Below are 18,868 nucleotides of genomic sequence, written 5' to 3'. Positions count from 1 at the left end.
CCGGGTGTTCGCAGCAGGGGTCTGGCAGCACAGCCACCCACCTTCCCGAAGCTGAAGGGGATACGGCTGCACAGTACATAAAACCCCCACCTAGATAGTGTCAAAGCTTCAGTCTTCTCAAGGTCTTACGTGTAGTTAAACACTTCCCTGACCTAAAAACACATGATCATGAAAATGTGAGTTTTCTCGCATTTCATGATTTTTTTTTTCTTGCCTAAAACATTGCTAATTAATCCTTAGTGGAGTGTTAAGCAAGCAAATTGTATTTCTGTGCAAAACTGCATGCAAGAGGAAGAAGTATATTACTTTCCAGATTACTGAGACCCCTGGGTAAAGAGGCAGACCCAGATGCTGCGAGTTGCGTTTTACTAAAACAAAACAAAACAAAAAATTAGTGTCTAGTTACTCTACTTACCTGTTTCTTTTCAGAAAATGCATCGGGCATCTTTGACATATTAGTACTATTTTAACGGCACTTGCAGCATCCACAAACATTCACCGTGCTAGCCAGGCCAATCATGAAAAACGAAATGACCAGAAAGAGCAGAACAGAATCCACATTTTGTATCATCTGACCTGTGTGGTGGAGAAATTAGGGCCAAGAGCTCAGAAACAGCATTTTTGTCAGATTGGGGTGCCCACACTTGTTCCTTTGAGGGTATCTAACCTGTCCGGCCTCAGATCGCAACTGTTAGCAACACGTGGACCAGAGCTGGGCACACGAGTTTCTTGAGCAGATTGAGGCTGCACAGCTACGTTTTTTTTTTTAATTTAATGCACTGACAATTTAATATAACCACAACAGTAGTGACCTGTATCAGACCAAACAGTAATCAAAGGAACATGCCTAAATTGCATGATACAACTAATGTCACTAACAAGAAAACAGCAGAATTAACTCATAGGGATTTTACAGGAACGGCATACACAGAATATTCCGTTTTAAACATTTATTTTTCCACTTGAGGATTTACTGTAAGGTGACTTTTTTTTCTGAAAATATATTACATTTACTTGAAATCACAACGGTGAAAAAACCAGTTATGTACATTATCTGTTTTAACCATTCAGATTCATATGAACTTGCAGATAAGAGGAAGTAAAGTACTAGTAATGATGCATCTGTATCCTCACAATGAGAGTAATATTTCTTCTGGTCCAGATTAATTTTTACTTGTTTTGATCAACTTTAGTCAGTTCTGCTGAACGACATTTATCTCAGTAAGACAAGAAAGAACACTCACTCCACAAATTATTTATCAGTATTACCCTACTACTAGAAACCTGAGAATGAGTCTAGTTCTGTACTAGGACTCACCTGGCTTTGAGATGACTCATATAGCACAATTTTTCAACATGGAACTGTTTGAAAGTTTCTCTTAGTCTATTATAGCACCTTTCGTCTTAAATCTAAACATCGCTGCAGTTTTTCTTCTATAATTTTAATTAGCTATTAGGATGCCATATTAAGAGAGAGAAGTATTCTGTCAATATTATTTGAGCATTAAAAAAAAAAAAAAGACACACAACTGTTGCTTCCTACAAAAAGGTGGTAAGGTAGTTTTGATGAAATCAAGCTGGTTGGACCACACCTGCTCTCTGGCTTATGGACAATTAGTGTTCAGGAACTGGAACGGCAGCCGAAGGTCCATGATTACATTTAGAAAAGCAGGAAGGGCTTAGGTACCATCACTGGAATCCAAGAAGCAGGTTTGTTCGTATGTTGTAGGATCAAATTCCTACAAGAGGGTTATGCAGTGCAAATAATTAATTCTATTATTAACTGGTAGCTATCAACTCGAATAGATGAATTAACAGGTTCAAAGTGCGTGTTCTCTGAGTATTATGCACATAGCCCTGCATAACCTCCAGGCAGTACAATGCATTCAGCTGCTCAATTCCCTTTAGTATAATATACATCTACAGAAGTGATGCAAAGGAAAACTATGTGTCAGATATACTGTAGCCCAATAACTGAGAGAAAGGACGGACAAATTTTACTGAAACATAAAAAAAAATTACACAGGAAATTCAACTGACAGTGTGGTAATCAGGCATTTGGACTCAAAAAGGTAAGCGTTGCCTTAAGGAACACTGAAAATAAGAAAGCGCCAAAATTGTCTTAAGTGGAATATTTAATTATTATTATTATTTTTAAAATTAACCACACACACACAAGCACAAAAGTCTTAGTGTGATCAGTCTTACAACTTTGAGATTTGTTATTTCCAGTTGGAAATACATGCCTAGCATTACCGCTTTGCATCAAATGACGCCCCACTTACTGGGAGAACACCCATTCACTGAATGGATACAACACGGGAGCGACCGATGCTTTAGTGTCCGACTCTTTAGTGAATGCTTATTTCACTAAGGCAGTAACAATTACTGACGTTTTCTACTAGTGGTAGCATTATCAGCTGAAAGCAAAGCATTTTTGGCAAGATTCAGGTAATACATCCAAGGAGCTATTCAAGAGATATTAACAGATAAAACAGGAGTGCAACTAGCTTAGTCTCATGGGGCAAAACACGTGTCTTGTGGCAGGAACATCTGTTCCTCCTAATCTGGGATGCCGCTCTGCCACGGGTTTAACAGAGCGCTACACCCTCTTCCACCACGCAGTCACACAAAAGCACAGAGAAGGGCATTTTTATTTACCAGCTCTGCACCTGTCTGTTTTGGTAACTAAAACGGATGATATTTTAACGAGAACACTGTGAGTGGAGAATGGGGCAATGTTTATAATTAAAAGGATTCACAAGGGACAATGCGAGTGCTAAACATTTTGGCATGTGTCTTCATCCAAAAGCCAAAAGTTACTCCCACTGAACAGTGATGAGAATACCTAAGGATTCCTGCAATATGCAAGTCATCTGCTTTACATCCGCACACTAACCCCAGCAGGATAAAAATTTAATTTTCAAGCAGCGTACATGCAGAGTGCTTCCAGGAAAAGGCTAATTTGGACAGTCTCCATCTCAGTGGTACTGGAGAACAAGCACTGCAAAGTCACAACAAAGAAAGAGCCACTTTAGATTTAAGGGGGGAATGAAATGAAAACTCACCGTTGCCCAAGGCTGCAAATACATATTCCTACGTTAAAGTATGTGTACTAAATTTCAACATATCCTGAATTTAGCATGTCTGCCAAGTCCCCAGCTGTGAAAATTTCTACCGAGTTTTCAGTCCTTACACCGTGGTTTATAATGACAGACCTTAACTACAAATGGCTTCTGTAATAAATAGTACAATATCTACAGTATTACATGTAATAGTACAAATGGTCATTATATGGAATAAAGACTTATTTTCCAGTACTCTGTACAAAGTCAAACAAGGCAAAAGAAGATGTTTCAGACACTTTGTGGTTTTGTTTCTTTTTCGAGAGAAATGAATAAAAAATGTGAAACCGGCAGGCAGATAATGAAATGCAAAAGTTTCCATATTAAAAACAGCTGTCGAAACTCTACATGCACACAGTCTATCCCACAGCCTGAAGTTGTAAGGTGGCCCCATGATGTACAATCATAATTCTTATCCCAAGTACCTTATTTTTTAGATCGCTAAGACAGATAGGACTTCATTTATACGTACATACAGTGATTAAATGCACTTGTTAAAAAATAAAGGCCTTTCTCCAAGAGCAAACATAGGAAACATTACAGTGAAGAACACAGTTTTGCTGCAAAGGGGATCGAGCGCCTTGAAGGCCACCTTCTTGCCAGCAACAGGAGATGCTCTAACAGCTCATGAAAGAAACAACGGTACTCGGTAGAAAGTCTAATACAGTAAACATAAAATACAGAGTTCAGAGATCTTTAGTGTTTGTGCATAACTTGCCACCCACTTCTCTCCCTGCAGACAGTGGGAAAAAGAGTACATTTCAGTTTTCATACTCACTGACTTAGAAACAAAGTAAGTCAAGCTTCCTACGTGAATTCACACAGTGAAAAGTCCTTCCTCCAAAAATATACAAGATCACTCAACTCATTTTCATTCTTATACACCATTTAAAAAACTATTAAAATTCTGAATTTTCTCAAGCAGCATATTTTGCATTTGTCACCGGCAGCTTTGTTGTAGAAATCCTAGAAAGTTAAAATTATATCATACCATACAAAACCATGTAAACAAAATGGATATTTTTTAAAAGGCATGCATGCTCTTGAAGAGGATTAAAAAGTGTTTATTTTTGGTAAATAAAAGATAATTTGCTTAGCATTTTTAAAAGCACCTTAGTGATTTAGGAGCCTAAGCCCAAATGACTTTAATTTAGATTTGGGCTCCTAAACTTCTAAATCAACTCTGTAAAATTACTTAAGCACTTTGAAAATTTTTTGCCATGTCTCTGATCTTGCAGAATTAGATTTTCTGTAACCGGCAGCTAACTTTGAACCTGAGACAACATTCAAGAATGTCTCATTAATGTAACTCAGTCATCAGCTGCAATTTTTTGGATCCTCCATAACTTAGTTTATGGTATCTAAAAAAATTTTTTCCAAAGATAGGCATTTTGTGACACCACTTTGCAAGTTCCTTTTTCATAGACAACACAGGATACAACAATCAAATTTGAACAGGAATACGATTATATGATATGTTCCTTCTGAATAGCTATTAGTGTGAAAGACTATGTTATTTGTTCAACCTGTTAAGACTGAGAAAAACAAACTTACAAAAACATCTGTAGCGCAGCATTAGGTAAAAGGAAGGAGCATTTTTGGCACCGTACATTTTTAAATCTAAGCTTTTAGGCCCAAAGTACAGCAAGTTAAATGTACACAGTGGCACCTGGGAAAGCCTCACCTGAAATGCAACATTTTTAAAGGGAAAATTTTTTTTGGAAGATGCTATTTTATAATCATCAGTTGATCTCCAAGTAACGTATACACTGGAATTTAGCCTAAATATTCATACCAAATGTTTACATATATACCTTCGCACGCATATGTATAACAGAAGTATGTTGCACTGACAGAACGGCCAGAAGCCATATTAATATAGTCAGGCATAAAATATAGTGTCTTCTTTTTGCTGTTAATTTATCTTCTTAGTGTACTGACTAACCAATTTAACATTTTCTTTGAAATTTAGCTGCAAGGTTGCTATTTTACCTTGGGCCATAGTGTTATGGTCTGTACCTATACTTGTAAGTATTATCCTTATGTTAAATGTGCTTTGCAATTCAGCAACACCTAGTTCATTGCTCTGTAAATAATTCCTTGAAAAAGGAGAAGCTTGCCTAATTTTTACAAAGTGCTCGGGGCAGTCACGGTTCGGCGTTTCGCCACCAGGTGTCTCACTCTACACACCAGAAAACACTGCATCAGCAAGTTTATATAAATCCATCTCTCCATCAAGGATCCCATAGGCACAAGATTTGCTAAAGCACTGGTAAAAATACCTCTACAGCTGGCTTTATTCTGTACTCAATTGCACAACTTCATCCAATTCACTGTGTTGGGTTTTTCTTCCTCCAGAAGTGGTCTACGGTATGCTGCAGTTGCTAAAAGGACTTCTGTTTTTCTTGGTCCTCTGTTTGTTTGGTCTAAGGTTGATGACATCTCCACCATTAAGAGTGCTAGAATTTTGGTTGGAATGACTTCCACCAGCTGTATTAAAAACACCTACAGAATTTAAATACAAGAAAAGTATTTGTATTTCCTTACTTCCTGCAGCATAATTAACACTTCAGACGCAACACTTACTAAGGCATAGTAGTGCATCTCAAATGCATACTCTACTTTTTAAAGGCTTGATCTATTTCTGGGTCGATTTTGCAGCTAAATTTGAAGTAGAGCCAGTTGGAAATACTAGCCAGGCAGTATTTAAAGCTGGTATACATCTATGTAATTGAAGGGCAGCATAGGCACTCATCAGCGTATGTGTATGCTACTAATTGCAAGGTAACAAAGTTACGGTTAGTTGAGTAACATAATAAAAGAAAAACATGACAATTTTAAAGTTAGAAACTTTGCTGAGATAAAGGTAAGGAAAAGCCTGAATAAAAAGGGAGCGTTTTAAGGAAAATAAATGAACTGACTCAGAAATGCTTTAAAGAAGGACTACAGAAGTTCAGTGTTCTCTTACAAAACGCAATTTACAAAGACCTTCTGATTAGATGCCAGATTCTTTCATCGTGACTCTCTTGTAAATCTGCACCAAGATGAGTAACACAAGTACTAAGCATCCTTTCTCAAGTCCTTACACAATGTTTGTTTAAACGACTTTAATAAAAGGGCACTTGCCAAACATTAGCTAGAAACTTTAGCACATCAGTTTGACAGTCTTGTAACTTTAGAGTCACAAAGATATTTTACATAAGGAAAAGAGACAATATCCCAAGATTGGAATCACAGAATGGTTTAGGTTGGAAGGGACCTTAAAGACAACCTAGTTCCAACCCCCCTGCCATGGGCAGGGACACCTCCCACTAGACCAGGTTGCTTAAAGCCCCATCCAGCCTGGCCTTAAACACCTCCAGGGAAGGGGCATCCACAACTTCCCTCGGCAACCTGTTCCAGTGCCTCACCAGCCTCAGAGTGAAACATTTCTTCCTGATATCTAGTCTAAATCTACCCTCTTCCAGTTTGAAGCCATTCCCCCTTGTCCTATCACTACATGCCCTTGTAAAAAGTCCCTCTCCAGCTTTTGTGTAGGCCCCCTTTAGGTACTGGAAGGCCACTATAAGGTCTCCTCGGAGTCTTCTCTTCTCCAGGCTGAAGAACCCCAATAGGTAACAATTAGACCCCAATTCACCCTGTACCAACTCCATAAGGAAACAAAGGAGACCATAAGCTTTGATGGCACAAAATACTGTTTCTGGCTTTTATTACAGTATACATACCAATCTTGTTACTGCTTGTATGTACTAGTTCTGGATCTTCTGCTGTTTGTTGCTTCAGCCTTTGAAGATATTTATCAGCCAAATACTTAAAAACTGGAAGTTTAAAAAGAAAAAAGGTACATCAGAGCATGCATAAAAATAATCAATAATATCAAAATTCTGTGTGGTGACTAAAGTGCATTCAACATCACTGGTTTAGCACGACCTGGTAAGCGATTCTCTCTTGGCAGGCTTGTGTACCTGAGCAGAATCCACATTAGACCAGTGTGTCTACCCAGGTCTTACAGTCTGCAGTAATAGGGTCTTGCACAGCAGACAGAAACATCTCAGTACTCCTGTAATAGAGCTGGCACATACATATTGCCAAATGTTCCAATTCATGCAACTTGGAACTTTTAAAGTTATGTAGCAATTTTATGTTGGGTTGTTTTTTGGTTGTTTTTTTGTTTTGTTTTGTTTTGGTTTTTTTTTTTTTTTTTTTTTTCAAGAAGCCTTAGAATAGTAAGTAAATTATGTAATTACGTAAAGTAAGGCTATTAATAAAACTTGGCATCAACATTTTTCTAATCAACTAATGCTGCGCTCATTTGTATTGGGGGTATAAGAAGTCTACCTAGGATTTTGAAAAAATCTACAACTGTAGGAGAGTTCTCAGAACCTACATGTGTTATGATTATTTACATTTGTAATTAATAACTCATGTAAAGATGATACAGAAACATTTTACATTTTCTCTTGCAGAACTTTTTTTCCAAGGTGAATGATGTTAACAGAGAAGAAACAATTAGTTTACTACTAAGTTTGTCTGATTAAACAAAAAAATAAGTTATCACAGACTACAATCAATTATTATTCAAACCTACCCCACAAAAGATAGTGAAACAATTTTACAACAGTAGTCATGAAATTAAATATATGCATTAAGAAGTGATAGTGGGGAACTAGTGAAATATCACCAGTAGACAAAAGGCTGCAAGAGATCCAATTTTTTAATGTACTTTATTTAAATATGACTAAACTATTAAATAATTGTTTATATCAATTATTAAATAATAATTACAAAATATTACATTCAACATTTTGTATATTATAATAATTGAACTTCTATATTTAATTTTTTAAAAGCTTAGTGCTTACTGACAGTCATTAGGAGTAAGCAGTCTTAACACATTGGTACTTCTAAATATTGAAGCTATGTACTGTTTGTGGAAGAGAAAGGGAAGATGTACACAAAGAAATGGGCCTAACACACTGATATCATCAACTAATTCTAGCTATCTTTAAAGTGTGCTGCTAAAAAATATAGAAAGGATTGCCAACAGCATGCAACAACATGGGATATAGCTCCAAACTAGCGAGACGTACAGTGCTACACAGCAGAGGGCAGGACAGACACCTGCTCTGCTGTATCTCCTACCTTCAGTTACGTTTAGGTCTTCCTTCACAGATGCTCGGTAGAACCTTAATTTTAGCTTTTTTGCCAGTGCTTCTGCCTCTTCACTGCACAACAGAAGAAGACTTTGTATATACTAATTTGTATTATTTGCCAGCATTTCCTCTTATAGACAAATTGCTTTGTGGTAATTTAAACGTGGCAAGGTGCATTAAGAAACTCAAGACAGTTAAAAAATACCTGATCCTTAATTTCCTTACAATACCTCCACTATGACAAGAAGGTATTTTACATCCAGTCTCTTTACGACCAAAAGTCATAAAGGCTTTTCAAAATTTATCGATTCCATTAACTAAAATTTCCCAGGGTTTGAAGACAGGTGTCTGTGAAACCAAAAGGAAGGAGGCTGTAAATAACAGCACTAGAGTGAGAACAATTATCACTGCAAAGTCAAAACAACAAAGTAATCCTTAAGTATATTTTAGTGAAGCAGTAGACTATGCAATCAGATGAGTGCAGAGATGAAATCACAAATTTCTTTTTTCTGTGAAGTGAAAGAGCACTTATGCTAAATTTTAAGGAAAACTTGAGGAAACATGAAAATTTCACCAAGGCAAATCACGTCATCAGAAAGATGAAGTTACTGAGGTAGACAAGAGTATTCTGAGAACAAAACCTAAGTGACATACCATGAATAAAGGAGGAGTTCAAATGCAATTTTGCTTTTCCTTTCAAAAATCCTCAGTATTCTTTGCAGAAGGAGTAGAAGCTGATTTATGCCACCAATGATAGCAAACAGAGAACAAAGAAAGCCAGTGCAGGAAACAATAAAAAGAAGAAATAATTTAAATCTCTCAGGAAGATGGTAGACATAAACAAGTGGAGAATGATCAACTTTATCATGCAGTATCTTCTACACTATATGCTGTGGTAAAGAAAAGTTAGCATTTGTTAAGCTGATTTTATGGCAAGAATGAAATTGGTCATATATACAAAGGCAGAATGAATTGACAGTAAAAGCTGTAAAGAAAAATACAATGAAGAAGGATCAGCACCATGCAGTTTGAGAACATTAACAGATATGGATTTCTATAGAGTTATAATGTTTTGATAACAATGAGCAACAGAAACAAATTAAAGAAAAGCAAAGCAAAGAATATTAAGACACTTTTTCAAACAAGCTGTTTAATACTACTTCATCATTTTAGCTAGCATTCACTCGCCAAACCAGACAATGAAACTTCATTGGTGCACAGCACAGTTTAAGAGTAACTGTAAGTTTTAACAGGAGAGAAAATTTAGTTTTAGGATTTCCGATTAAAAAAAAAAAGAGAAACATCATGGCACAACCAAACTCTTCATGCTATTAATCTATTTTTTTGACTGACACTTCAGAAGAAGGCATGAAGCAAACAGAAAACTCCTAGCTTGGCAAGCACATCTGCCCAACTAACTACAGTCATGCAGCAATACCTGTCACCTGTGCTCCTAAGGCATGTTTTGATGCAGGGCACTGGTTTGACAACCTACATATCTTAAGTCTTAACCAGAAACTACAACAGAGGGTTTGTTTTTTTTTTTTTTTAAAAAAAACAACACACGTGTATACAGGGGGCATATATTGTTCTTTAAAAATGGTAAGATAAAACTCCTACTTCTTTATACAAGAGTCATCAAGAAGATCAATCTTATTCTGCACGAGAACTGTCGGAATGTCTCCAACTTCAGTCACAACTTTCTCCTTCCAGGTAGGGATTGCTTTGAAGGACTCTCTATCAGTTGTAGAAAACACAAGAACACAAGCCTGGGCTCCTAAAAATATACAAATCGATTACAAATACAAAGAAATACATAACAACCAACAAACATAAAAAAAAAATCATATATAATGTATTTCAAATATGAGGGATTTTTCAAGTTTCTTCCATAAAAGTGCACTTTTACCAACCAGCTTGTGTCAAACCAGTGGTCATAAAGTCCCCAAATGAAAAGAGATTGTCGTATAATTTTGATCATTATACCCATTCTTCAGGATGGCTACGGATCTGTTACCTTTCAAGCTATTCCCAGCATGGCTCATGTCTTCAGGGGAAAGGAATAGGAGGGGGTGTGGAAAGGCTGGAAAAAGGCAAAGGGATGTTTGCTTATTGCTGGTTTGCAGACAGCTTAATGGAGGCCAGAAGGCAATTATTTTTCCGTATGTTGTATCTGTGAAGCACACGTCCCATTACTATTTGTACTACAGTAATTTGGATTTTGAAAAGCAGAAAACTTAAAAAGTTTTCAGAAAAAGTTGTGTAAATTGTTTAGTAGCTTTTTGAAGAAAATAAGTGTATTTCTAATTCATACTTATTCTGTCACAGCACTATGATAAATTATGTTTTGTACCATTTTTGTTACAGTTTTGTAACAGCATTAGCAAACAACAGGTAAAACCCATGGGTACTGAGAAGGTACTTCCACACATGAAATACTAGTGAGAGGCCTTTTGACTGTCTAGTAGCCCTTTGTTATCCTCAAGACACTACTTTTTTTTTTTTTTTTTTTGCACATAAACACATGGAGAAACACTTTATTATTTATATCCCTTTAATATATTTGATATTTAGTAACAGAGGACAAAAGGAATAGACAGCTAATGTCTTTGAGACTCCAGTGTTATCTTACGGTGAATATCCCAATCTAATTACATATAGCACAAAAAAATACTTCATCAAGATGAATTTTCTTTTATCTATGAGTTTCACCAAGTATCTCCCATTCCTGTATTCTGTTTGTCTCTGTATTTCTTCGACACAAAGCACTTGAGTTCTTTTATTAGGTTTCCTTTTATTTATCTTTTCAAAGCCAAGTTCAGTCTATCTTTACAAAAGTTTTCCTATGCTCTTTAACATTCTTTGGCATGCCATTAAGACCCTTCTGGTACGGTTTTATACAGAATAATAAGAACTGCCCTCAGAATTTCAAATCAAGCTCTACCAATAAAATAGTAGCAATGTAGTCTTCCATGATTTTCCCTATTACTTGTGTTCTAAAATTTTGTTTGTTTTCCCTAATGTCCACACCATATTCTAACGTATGCTATTCTTCTGATGCAATTCCAGTTAGAGCCCTGTGAGATAGGTGTAAAATTAATCATTCTTTCCAAAGCAGGTTACTTTGTGTTCATCAATGCTGAATTTAACCTATCGTCTCGCAGTCTAGCTTAAGCTTCTCTAGTTCTCTGCTCTACTGGAGATGAGAATATTTATTAAAAGACTCTCACCATCTGTAAACATCATCTTGTTCAATTTTAAGACTAAGAAATCCATCGTGACGTTTCCACTCTAAGGCACTTTCACTTCATCCCTTTCCTTCCACCCATTCCTTCTGAATGCTAAAACACGGAGATAACTTGGTAATAGTAAGTTTAGAAAGAAAAGTCCTAGCACGCAGTAGGTAAAAATGGGGTGACTTACATCATCAGACTTCCTTATTCAATTTAGATATAATACATGTAGAATGTAGTGAACAGGGACAGTAAAAACCACTCAGCTTCGCCATATTGTTTTTTAAAGAGAATTATACAAGAGGCTCTAATTAGGAATCAAACTGAAGATGATGATACAGGGCAGAGATCTTACTAGGTAAATTCTTTTAATTGTCTAAGAATAGTGCTAAAGAGTCAATATAAAACAAGATTAAGAAATTATAATGCCCCTGTAGGAGCTCTAAGGAGGGGAAAAAGAAAAAGGAAAAAAGACAAACCCCAGGATTTAGGAATTGCAACACCTTTCTGTATGCAGTGACTGACAGTATTCAAGAGTCAGTAACACTATTACTTCACTCGTTCACTCCAAATGGAGTCATACACCACCTCTGTCATACAACAGACTATGTACAACAACAGACACTAGCAGCAAAGGCACAGGATAGTGTCAGACAGAAGTATAACAGCTAAAACCAGGATGTTCTCCATGAATATACAAAATCAAAGTTCTTTTGCAAGAAGCTATTTTGTAAATCTACTTTAAAGCACTGAAGAAAAGGACACCGGACTTTTTGTGTGTACTTACTGTTTGATAACCCCTATATCTTTATTTGAAAAAGGTTCCAACTGGCCGCAGAATCACTAATATTATATTAATATCTAGACTAATTCAGAGAAAAATGAAGAGTCGTGCTAGCATCCCTACTCGATGCAAGTAGAGCATGAGCTTGTCAGCTGACTAGGTCTCAAAGATCCTCAGCAGACTATCCCATCCTCAAAGACTCTATTTTCTCCTTTCACAACGGTACAAAGCCTATCTAATAGACATATATGTAAAGAAATTCCTTGCTGTGAGTGGACTCACACAGGGCTTTATACTTGGCACCTATTGGTTTCACTTTTCTGTTCTTTGCCTCAGCTTTTTCAGGCTATGACAGAAAACACATATTCACTATAAAATTGGTGGTGGCTCCTTCAACCTTAAATTGAGGTTAATGCAAGGTCAAATGATATAATAATCCAGTTCTTGTTTACTGTTGATGTTCTTACTGCTCTGGGTCCTGGCTGTCTTTAAGAGGCTTAGCAGGGTGTAAGGTCTCACTAACAGTATCCAGAGGAGGGCTGTCTTGCTCCAAATTGGACCAGAACAGTCCTGTAGCCCTCCCGTTATCACAGTTACTACAGCCAAAAGTGGCCGACAAGTGAAAGCTAGAGCAATGCTACAAAGGCTAACTTGTGCCCATTGCCCCTCGTCCTGTCACTTGGAACCATTGAAAAGAGCCTGGCTCCATCCTCCTTCAACCCACCCTTTAGATACTTGTACGCCATAATAAGGTCTCCCCTCAGCTTTCTATTCTCCAGGCTAAAGAGTCCCAGCTCTCTCAGCCTTTCCTCATAAGGCAGATGCTCCAAGCCCTTAATCATCTTAGTTGCCCTTCGCTGGACTTGCTCCAGCAGTTCCCGGTCCCTCTTGAACTGGGGAGCCCAAAACTGGACACAGTATTCCAGTTGTGGCCTCACCAGTGCAGAGTAGAGGGGGAGAATGACCTCCCTCGACCTACTGGCCACACTCTTCCCTATGCAGCCCAGGATTCCATTGGCCTTTTTGGCGACAAGGGCACATTGCTGGGCCATGGATAATTTACTGTCTACCACAACCCCCAGATCCTTCTCCTCAGAGCTACTTCCAAGCAGGTCCGCCCCTAACCTGTACTGGTGCCTAGCATTCTTCCTCCCCAGGTGCAGGACCTTGCACTTGCTTTTGTTGAACCTCATTAGGTTCTTCTCTGCCCAGCTCTCCAGCCTGTCCAGGTCACACTGGATGGCAGCACAGCCCTCTGGGGTGTCAGCCACCCCACCCAGTTTGGTATCGTCAGCAAACTTGCTGAGGATACACTCTGTCCCCTCATCCAGGTCATTAATGAATATATTAAATTTGGTCCCTGGATAAGAAGAGCTCACAAACAGGCTCTAAAGCATCCATTTGTGCAGCCATGGATGAAATGCTGATCCCTGAAGAACTGACAATACACAAGGTTCCAAGAGAGTGTATAACAATAGTGGGACAGTGACCTGTGGGAGGCAGACCTTGAAGTAACAGCCAGCATCTATCTTACCTACCTTAGAGGTGTCCTCCCCTTATCAGCAATAATTGGCAAGGAAATCCTTGCATTTCCAAAGTAAACTTAACTTTTTGCTTCTATAACATTGTGCTTGCAGACCTGATGCTAAACCAAAATTGCATTCTAAGCTCTTATAATTTCCCTTGTCCCTCATAAGCCAAAGTCTAGTGCAGAACAGCCACTGTATCTAATAGCTTGAACTGTTAATACATCCATCATGCTGTCTGCAATGTGTATCCACAGGGTGACTATGTCCTATTTCACAGCAGCCTCGTCAGTATAAAGATCCTCAAGGTAGAGATCTAAATGCACCATGCTGGGCACAAGTCATGAGCAAGATTTCAAGGTACTCAAGATATGTGGTAAGTGAGGCCAGTAAGCGTACTCTACAGTTCTTCTGAACATTTCATACTTCAGATTATCAGTCCCAGTAATTAGGAGGAAAAGACTTTGGCTTGGAACAACTGAGGAAAGTGAAGCACGCAAGGGAATTGAAGGCCAGGAGAGTAAAAAGGAAGCTCCAAGAGAATCAAATACTACCTTCTAAAATTCATAAGCTCAACTTATCAGCTGTAAAATAACAGAATGATCTATTTCCACATGAGGATAAAAATAGGAAAAGAAATATCTTTCTCTGAAGAAATTGTTATCATCAATTATAAGTGACAACGAGAAGTACTACCAAAAATACCCCCACTACTAGTTGCCAAAACCGATCATGAAATATAAAAAGGCCAGAGGACTACACCACCCTGAAACAGCACAGCATAACTATTATTTTATCTCTAAATGAGGTCATTTTTCTAAGATTTTATACCATAGTGATATATTTTTCCCAGCCATCAGGTAATTGGTTTGACAAGAATTGATGATGGACTCTTTGCCAAGTCATTAATATCTCCCATGTTAAAAAACAGAAAGGAAAGATTTTCAAAACCATTGTTAAATTATATGCAAAGAAAGCCTAAGTATGCAATTTATAACTGGCTAAATAGATAACCTACCTTTATACAACTGAGTAATATAGTTTATATTTTAGGAAGTAAATACACTGTCCTTATTACACCATTGTGTTAACATGTTCAATGCGGTCTGTACTACTAAGAGAACTGCCTAGTAAACTAGTAAACTATCTTACTAGGGTAACTGGCAGATTTTTTTTCCCTTGGATTATTTTGTAAGTGCCTCAGCAAGAGTTTTTGGAACATTTACAAATATACATAGCTCACAGAAGTGAGAAAACACTTTTAGAGGGAAAAATATAATTGCATTTGGTTGTCTGAATGGCTACATTCTGTGCAGTTTCTGTGCAGATACTGGTCTCGTTTTGTTTTTTAAAGGGCACTACTGCATAAATGACAATTAAGGCAAGGATCTTACATGAAGGGGAAAAACATTTAAGAACTCTAAAAGGTAAACTAAACATGCTTTGGACACACACGAAATAACTAAAATTCTTAAGACAGACAGGAAGATATCTTAGAGATGTGCAGACCAAAAAAAAAAAACCAACCCAAAAAACAAACCACCAAAACCAACTTCCAAATAACAAACATAGTATTTTCACCTCTATAGTAGGCCTTAGTTATTGCATCAAATTCTTCTTGACCTGCAGTGTCCCATAACATTAGCCTGACATCTTCATCATTAACTCTGAAATAAATGACACGGTTTTGTAATCAATACAACAAACGAGCAATTCAAAACAACTGACATGGAAATATTTCTATGTCTACAATATAACAGTAATTCAGTTCAAATTTAACTTCACTTAAATATAATGTAACTCAATACTGATAATGGTTCAGCTCCGTAACATGCTATGACAGTAGTCCCTCAATTACATTACATGCTCTTTCCTGACAATCCATGTGAAATTTTCCTCTTCCTTTCCTCCTCTTCCTCTACATTCCCCTCTATGAGGGAAAACATAGATTTCAAAACAAAACTTAGGTGTCTGAATAATGGTTCGTCTTTTTTACCAGCTTACAAAATTTACAGAATTTTCTTACTTCTCATTACCATAGTATTTTCCATTTTAGCAAACATATTTGGGTATTACCTGTTTATATTATATAAAGAGACTAAATACATAGCATATTTAATTTTTTCCAGTCATTTTAATCTACAATGGCTAATAAATTTGTGTAATCATTTTATCATAAGCACTTCCACTTCCTCCACAAGAAATTAAAAAAATAATAAAAAAATTAAAATCAACAAGTGGTAGAATACAAAGGAAACTTGTCAAAAAGCTTAGTACAACACAGATTCCAAATTTTATTTTGTTTTTCATTTATAATTCTAAGTCTTGAATGGAAAACAGAGTGCTATAACGTCAGCCCACTATGCAAGAGAGAAAGCAACTCCCTTCACTGTGCTTTGGGGACAGCAGGCCTTATGTATCTAGTCCTTGTAAACCTTAGAATTACAACAGAACAAAGAGGGAAAGGTAAAAATCAAGAGTATGGCAGCTGTTTAATACATACTGGATTTGTCTTTCCAGGAAATCTACACCAATAGTTTTCTTGTAGTCTTTTGTAAAAATGCCCTTGCAATACCGCTGAATCATACTGGACTTCCCAACAGCTCCATTTCCTACTACCACCACCTTGATGGCCACCTCCATATCTTCTTCCAACATCTTTGCAGCCCAAGTGGCTCTCTGGCTTATTCAGGAAGCTATTGATTCTGTAAACAAAGTAAACAGCTGCGTTCATTAAAATGCTGTGAATAAAAAGCAAGAGGAAAGATGATCACATATTAGGATTCACACAGATAGTACAATTTATTTCCAGCTCTGCCACAGACTGCTTGAATTGGGCAAGTTATTTAACCAGTCTGTACTTTGATTTGCTACTTATTAATTGGAAATTAATTTAACTGTTCACAAAAAATATCCTTCCACTGTACGAATACACTGTCATATGTTGATTATGTTCATGATGCTCCACAGTTAACACGTACAAGACACCCAACTGATGAACCTAGCATGTATCGTGAGTCTGAAGTGTGGCAACTTCTAACTTCTGCCACTGTTCTCTTACACCCAGTTCAGGTATTGTCACCTAACACCAACACCGATGCTTTGAAGACATAAGCCTGTATCATTCTGTGATTATATCCCTTACTCCAGTTCTTATGAACTTGTCTAAATTTGTCTTTCTAGGGAAATAGGTAAAAAAAAACAAAACACAACAAAAAAACCCAACAAATCTTGTGTGTGTTTTTTTTTTTTTTTTTGCGTGGGAATCAAAACACTAAATGTACTAAATATTACTGGATAATTCTGAAGATTATGCATTTTCCAAAGGTCTTTAAAAAAAAAAAACACCCAGAAATTGAATAATGCAACTATCTTTAAAATTTTAAACATTTAAAAATGTTTTAACTTTTAAATGTTTAAATTTATTGTAGATAACTTACCAATACTCAAGACACAAGTTATTTACATTTAAAAGTTTCATAAGTATATTAGGTGTGACCATAATCTCACACATATCACACAGCCACTGCAGGGGAGCCACCTCTGCCTCAGATTTAATTCTGCCACACATTAATCGTATACAAAGCCAAATTGCTGAAGCACATGCATGAAGTCCACATATAGCGCGCGCAGTTCAGTATAGCGCACACGGAGATTTCTATACAAACGAAAACTCCAGTGTGCAAAAATGGAAAATAATTTGTCTTACCGTAAAGATATTTCATTCAAGGTTTAGGTGCTGTATTTTTTTTTCTTTTTATGAGGAAGAAACAGAAGCGCACATATAAGCTAAGTGTCCCCAAGTGTCCCCTGCGCTTTGCGGCGCCGGGCTACCATCGCAGTGAGGCTCCGCATTTGCACAGCAGCACAATTTCTCCCCGGAGGGAAGGAAAAAGGAGGGGGAAATCCACCGGTTGTGAAGCCTTTGCCCGCCACCACCCCCACCCCCCACCGGCACCCGGTGCAGGGAGCGCTGGGCCACCCGACGCCCCGGCTCCCCCAGCCGAGTCGTGCTCCGGGACTGCCTTTGGCTGCATTCAGTGCTAAGAATACGTATATACATTTATTTTTTTTTATCGGGTATTCGGCAAGCACGGCTAAAACCGCCTCTAGCTCGGCTCCCGGGACTCGGGATGGCCATTTTAAGCGAGGACGGAGACAGCCGCTCGGTGGTCTCCCCGCAAGGGGCTGCCCCGCCGCCACCGCCACGCTGAGGGCAGAGGCTCGACCGGCCGCCCCGGCCCCCCATCCCGCTTCCCCGGCGGCCCGCCCGGCCCGGCCCGACCCGACCCGGCAGCGCCCTCCCGCCTCAGGGCCCGATTACCCGCCCGCCCGCGGCCCCTCTCACCAACCCCGGTAGGGAGCGCGGGGCGGGCGGCGCTCCCTCCGCGGGCACGGCGGCGACTCCGCCTCAGCGAGGGCGAGGGAGGGAAGGAAGGGGAGAAGGAGGGAAGGCGAGAGGAAACGGCTCGCAGGGGCCGACCCAACCCGGACGCACATCCCGGCTCCCCCGCCCGGAAACGCCGTCAGGACCGGGGGCGCCGCTCGGGGAGGCGCCCGCCCGCTGCCTCCGCCCCCGCGGCGGCGGCGACGGCCCCCGGCTGGGGCGGCGCGGGGAGGGGGCGGGAAGCGGCCGGGACCCTCCTCAGGGACGGGACAAGCCTGGGGGTGGGGGCTGGCCGGGAGCCCCCCGCCGTGGGGGTCTGGCTTAGGGCTCGTTGGCCGCCCGGGTCGGGGGAGAAAGGAGGGAGAGGCGGCGGCTGGGCTGCGCCTGCCTGGTTGTGAGAGGTTTGCCTCAGGGTTCCTGAGGAAAGGGCCGGGCAAGGCTGGTTTTCCCGGCCCCCGGGTGCGCTCATCCCAGCTTCGCGCCCTGCCCGGCGGCCTTTCTTCCTCACCTCGTCTCCCATGGGGGACAGACCCGTGTGTGACCGCCCGGGGCCTTTCCCCTGGGCGGCACTGAAGGCAGCTGCCGGCCCTGAGGGGGGCACCCATTCCTCTGACCAAGGTGTCACTGCGCCACAGCTCAGCCCATCACCGTGGCACATGG

General features: G+C 39.3%; 1 protein-coding gene across 1 annotated transcript; it reads right to left on the bottom strand.

The window, feature by feature from the left end:
* Positions 1-764: 764 nt before the first annotated feature.
* RAB23 (RAB23, member RAS oncogene family) lies at positions 765-17,566 on the bottom strand. The gene is made up of 8 exons (XM_082480990.1): positions 17,531-17,566; positions 16,325-16,526; positions 15,403-15,488; positions 9,899-10,055; positions 8,268-8,350; positions 6,851-6,943; positions 5,408-5,630; positions 765-3,004 (listed from the first exon to the last, which is right to left on the bottom strand). Exons 2-7 carry the CDS (start codon positions 16,477-16,479, stop codon positions 5,491-5,493), a joined length of 714 nt encoding a protein of 237 aa, XP_082337116.1. The 5' UTR covers positions 16,480-16,526; positions 17,531-17,566; the 3' UTR covers positions 765-3,004; positions 5,408-5,490.
* Between the last annotated feature and the right edge of the window lie 1,302 nt (positions 17,567-18,868).

The sequence above is a fragment of the Vanellus vanellus genome (assembly GCF_965231255.1).
Source record: "Vanellus vanellus genome assembly, chromosome: 3".
NCBI classification, from domain to species: Eukaryota; Metazoa; Chordata; class Aves; order Charadriiformes; family Charadriidae; genus Vanellus; species Vanellus vanellus.
The sequence above is the reverse complement of the archived record's forward strand: the minus strand, read 5'-3'. Positions and strand labels throughout refer to the sequence as shown.

Excerpts from the sequence above, each read along its gene's own strand:
- RAB23 (XM_082480990.1), bottom strand. The coding sequence starts at position 16,479 with ATGTTGGAAGAAGATATGGAGGTGGCCATCAAGGTGGTGGTAGTAGGA. Across the intron at positions 10,056-15,402 it reads AACTAAGGCCTACTATAGAG|GAGCCCAGGCTTGTGTTCTT; the intron begins GTGAAAATACTA and ends GTATATTTTTAG. Across the intron at positions 8,351-9,898 it reads GATGACTCTTGTATAAAGAA|TGAAGAGGCAGAAGCACTGG; the intron begins GTAGGAGTTTTA and ends TCTGTTGTGCAG.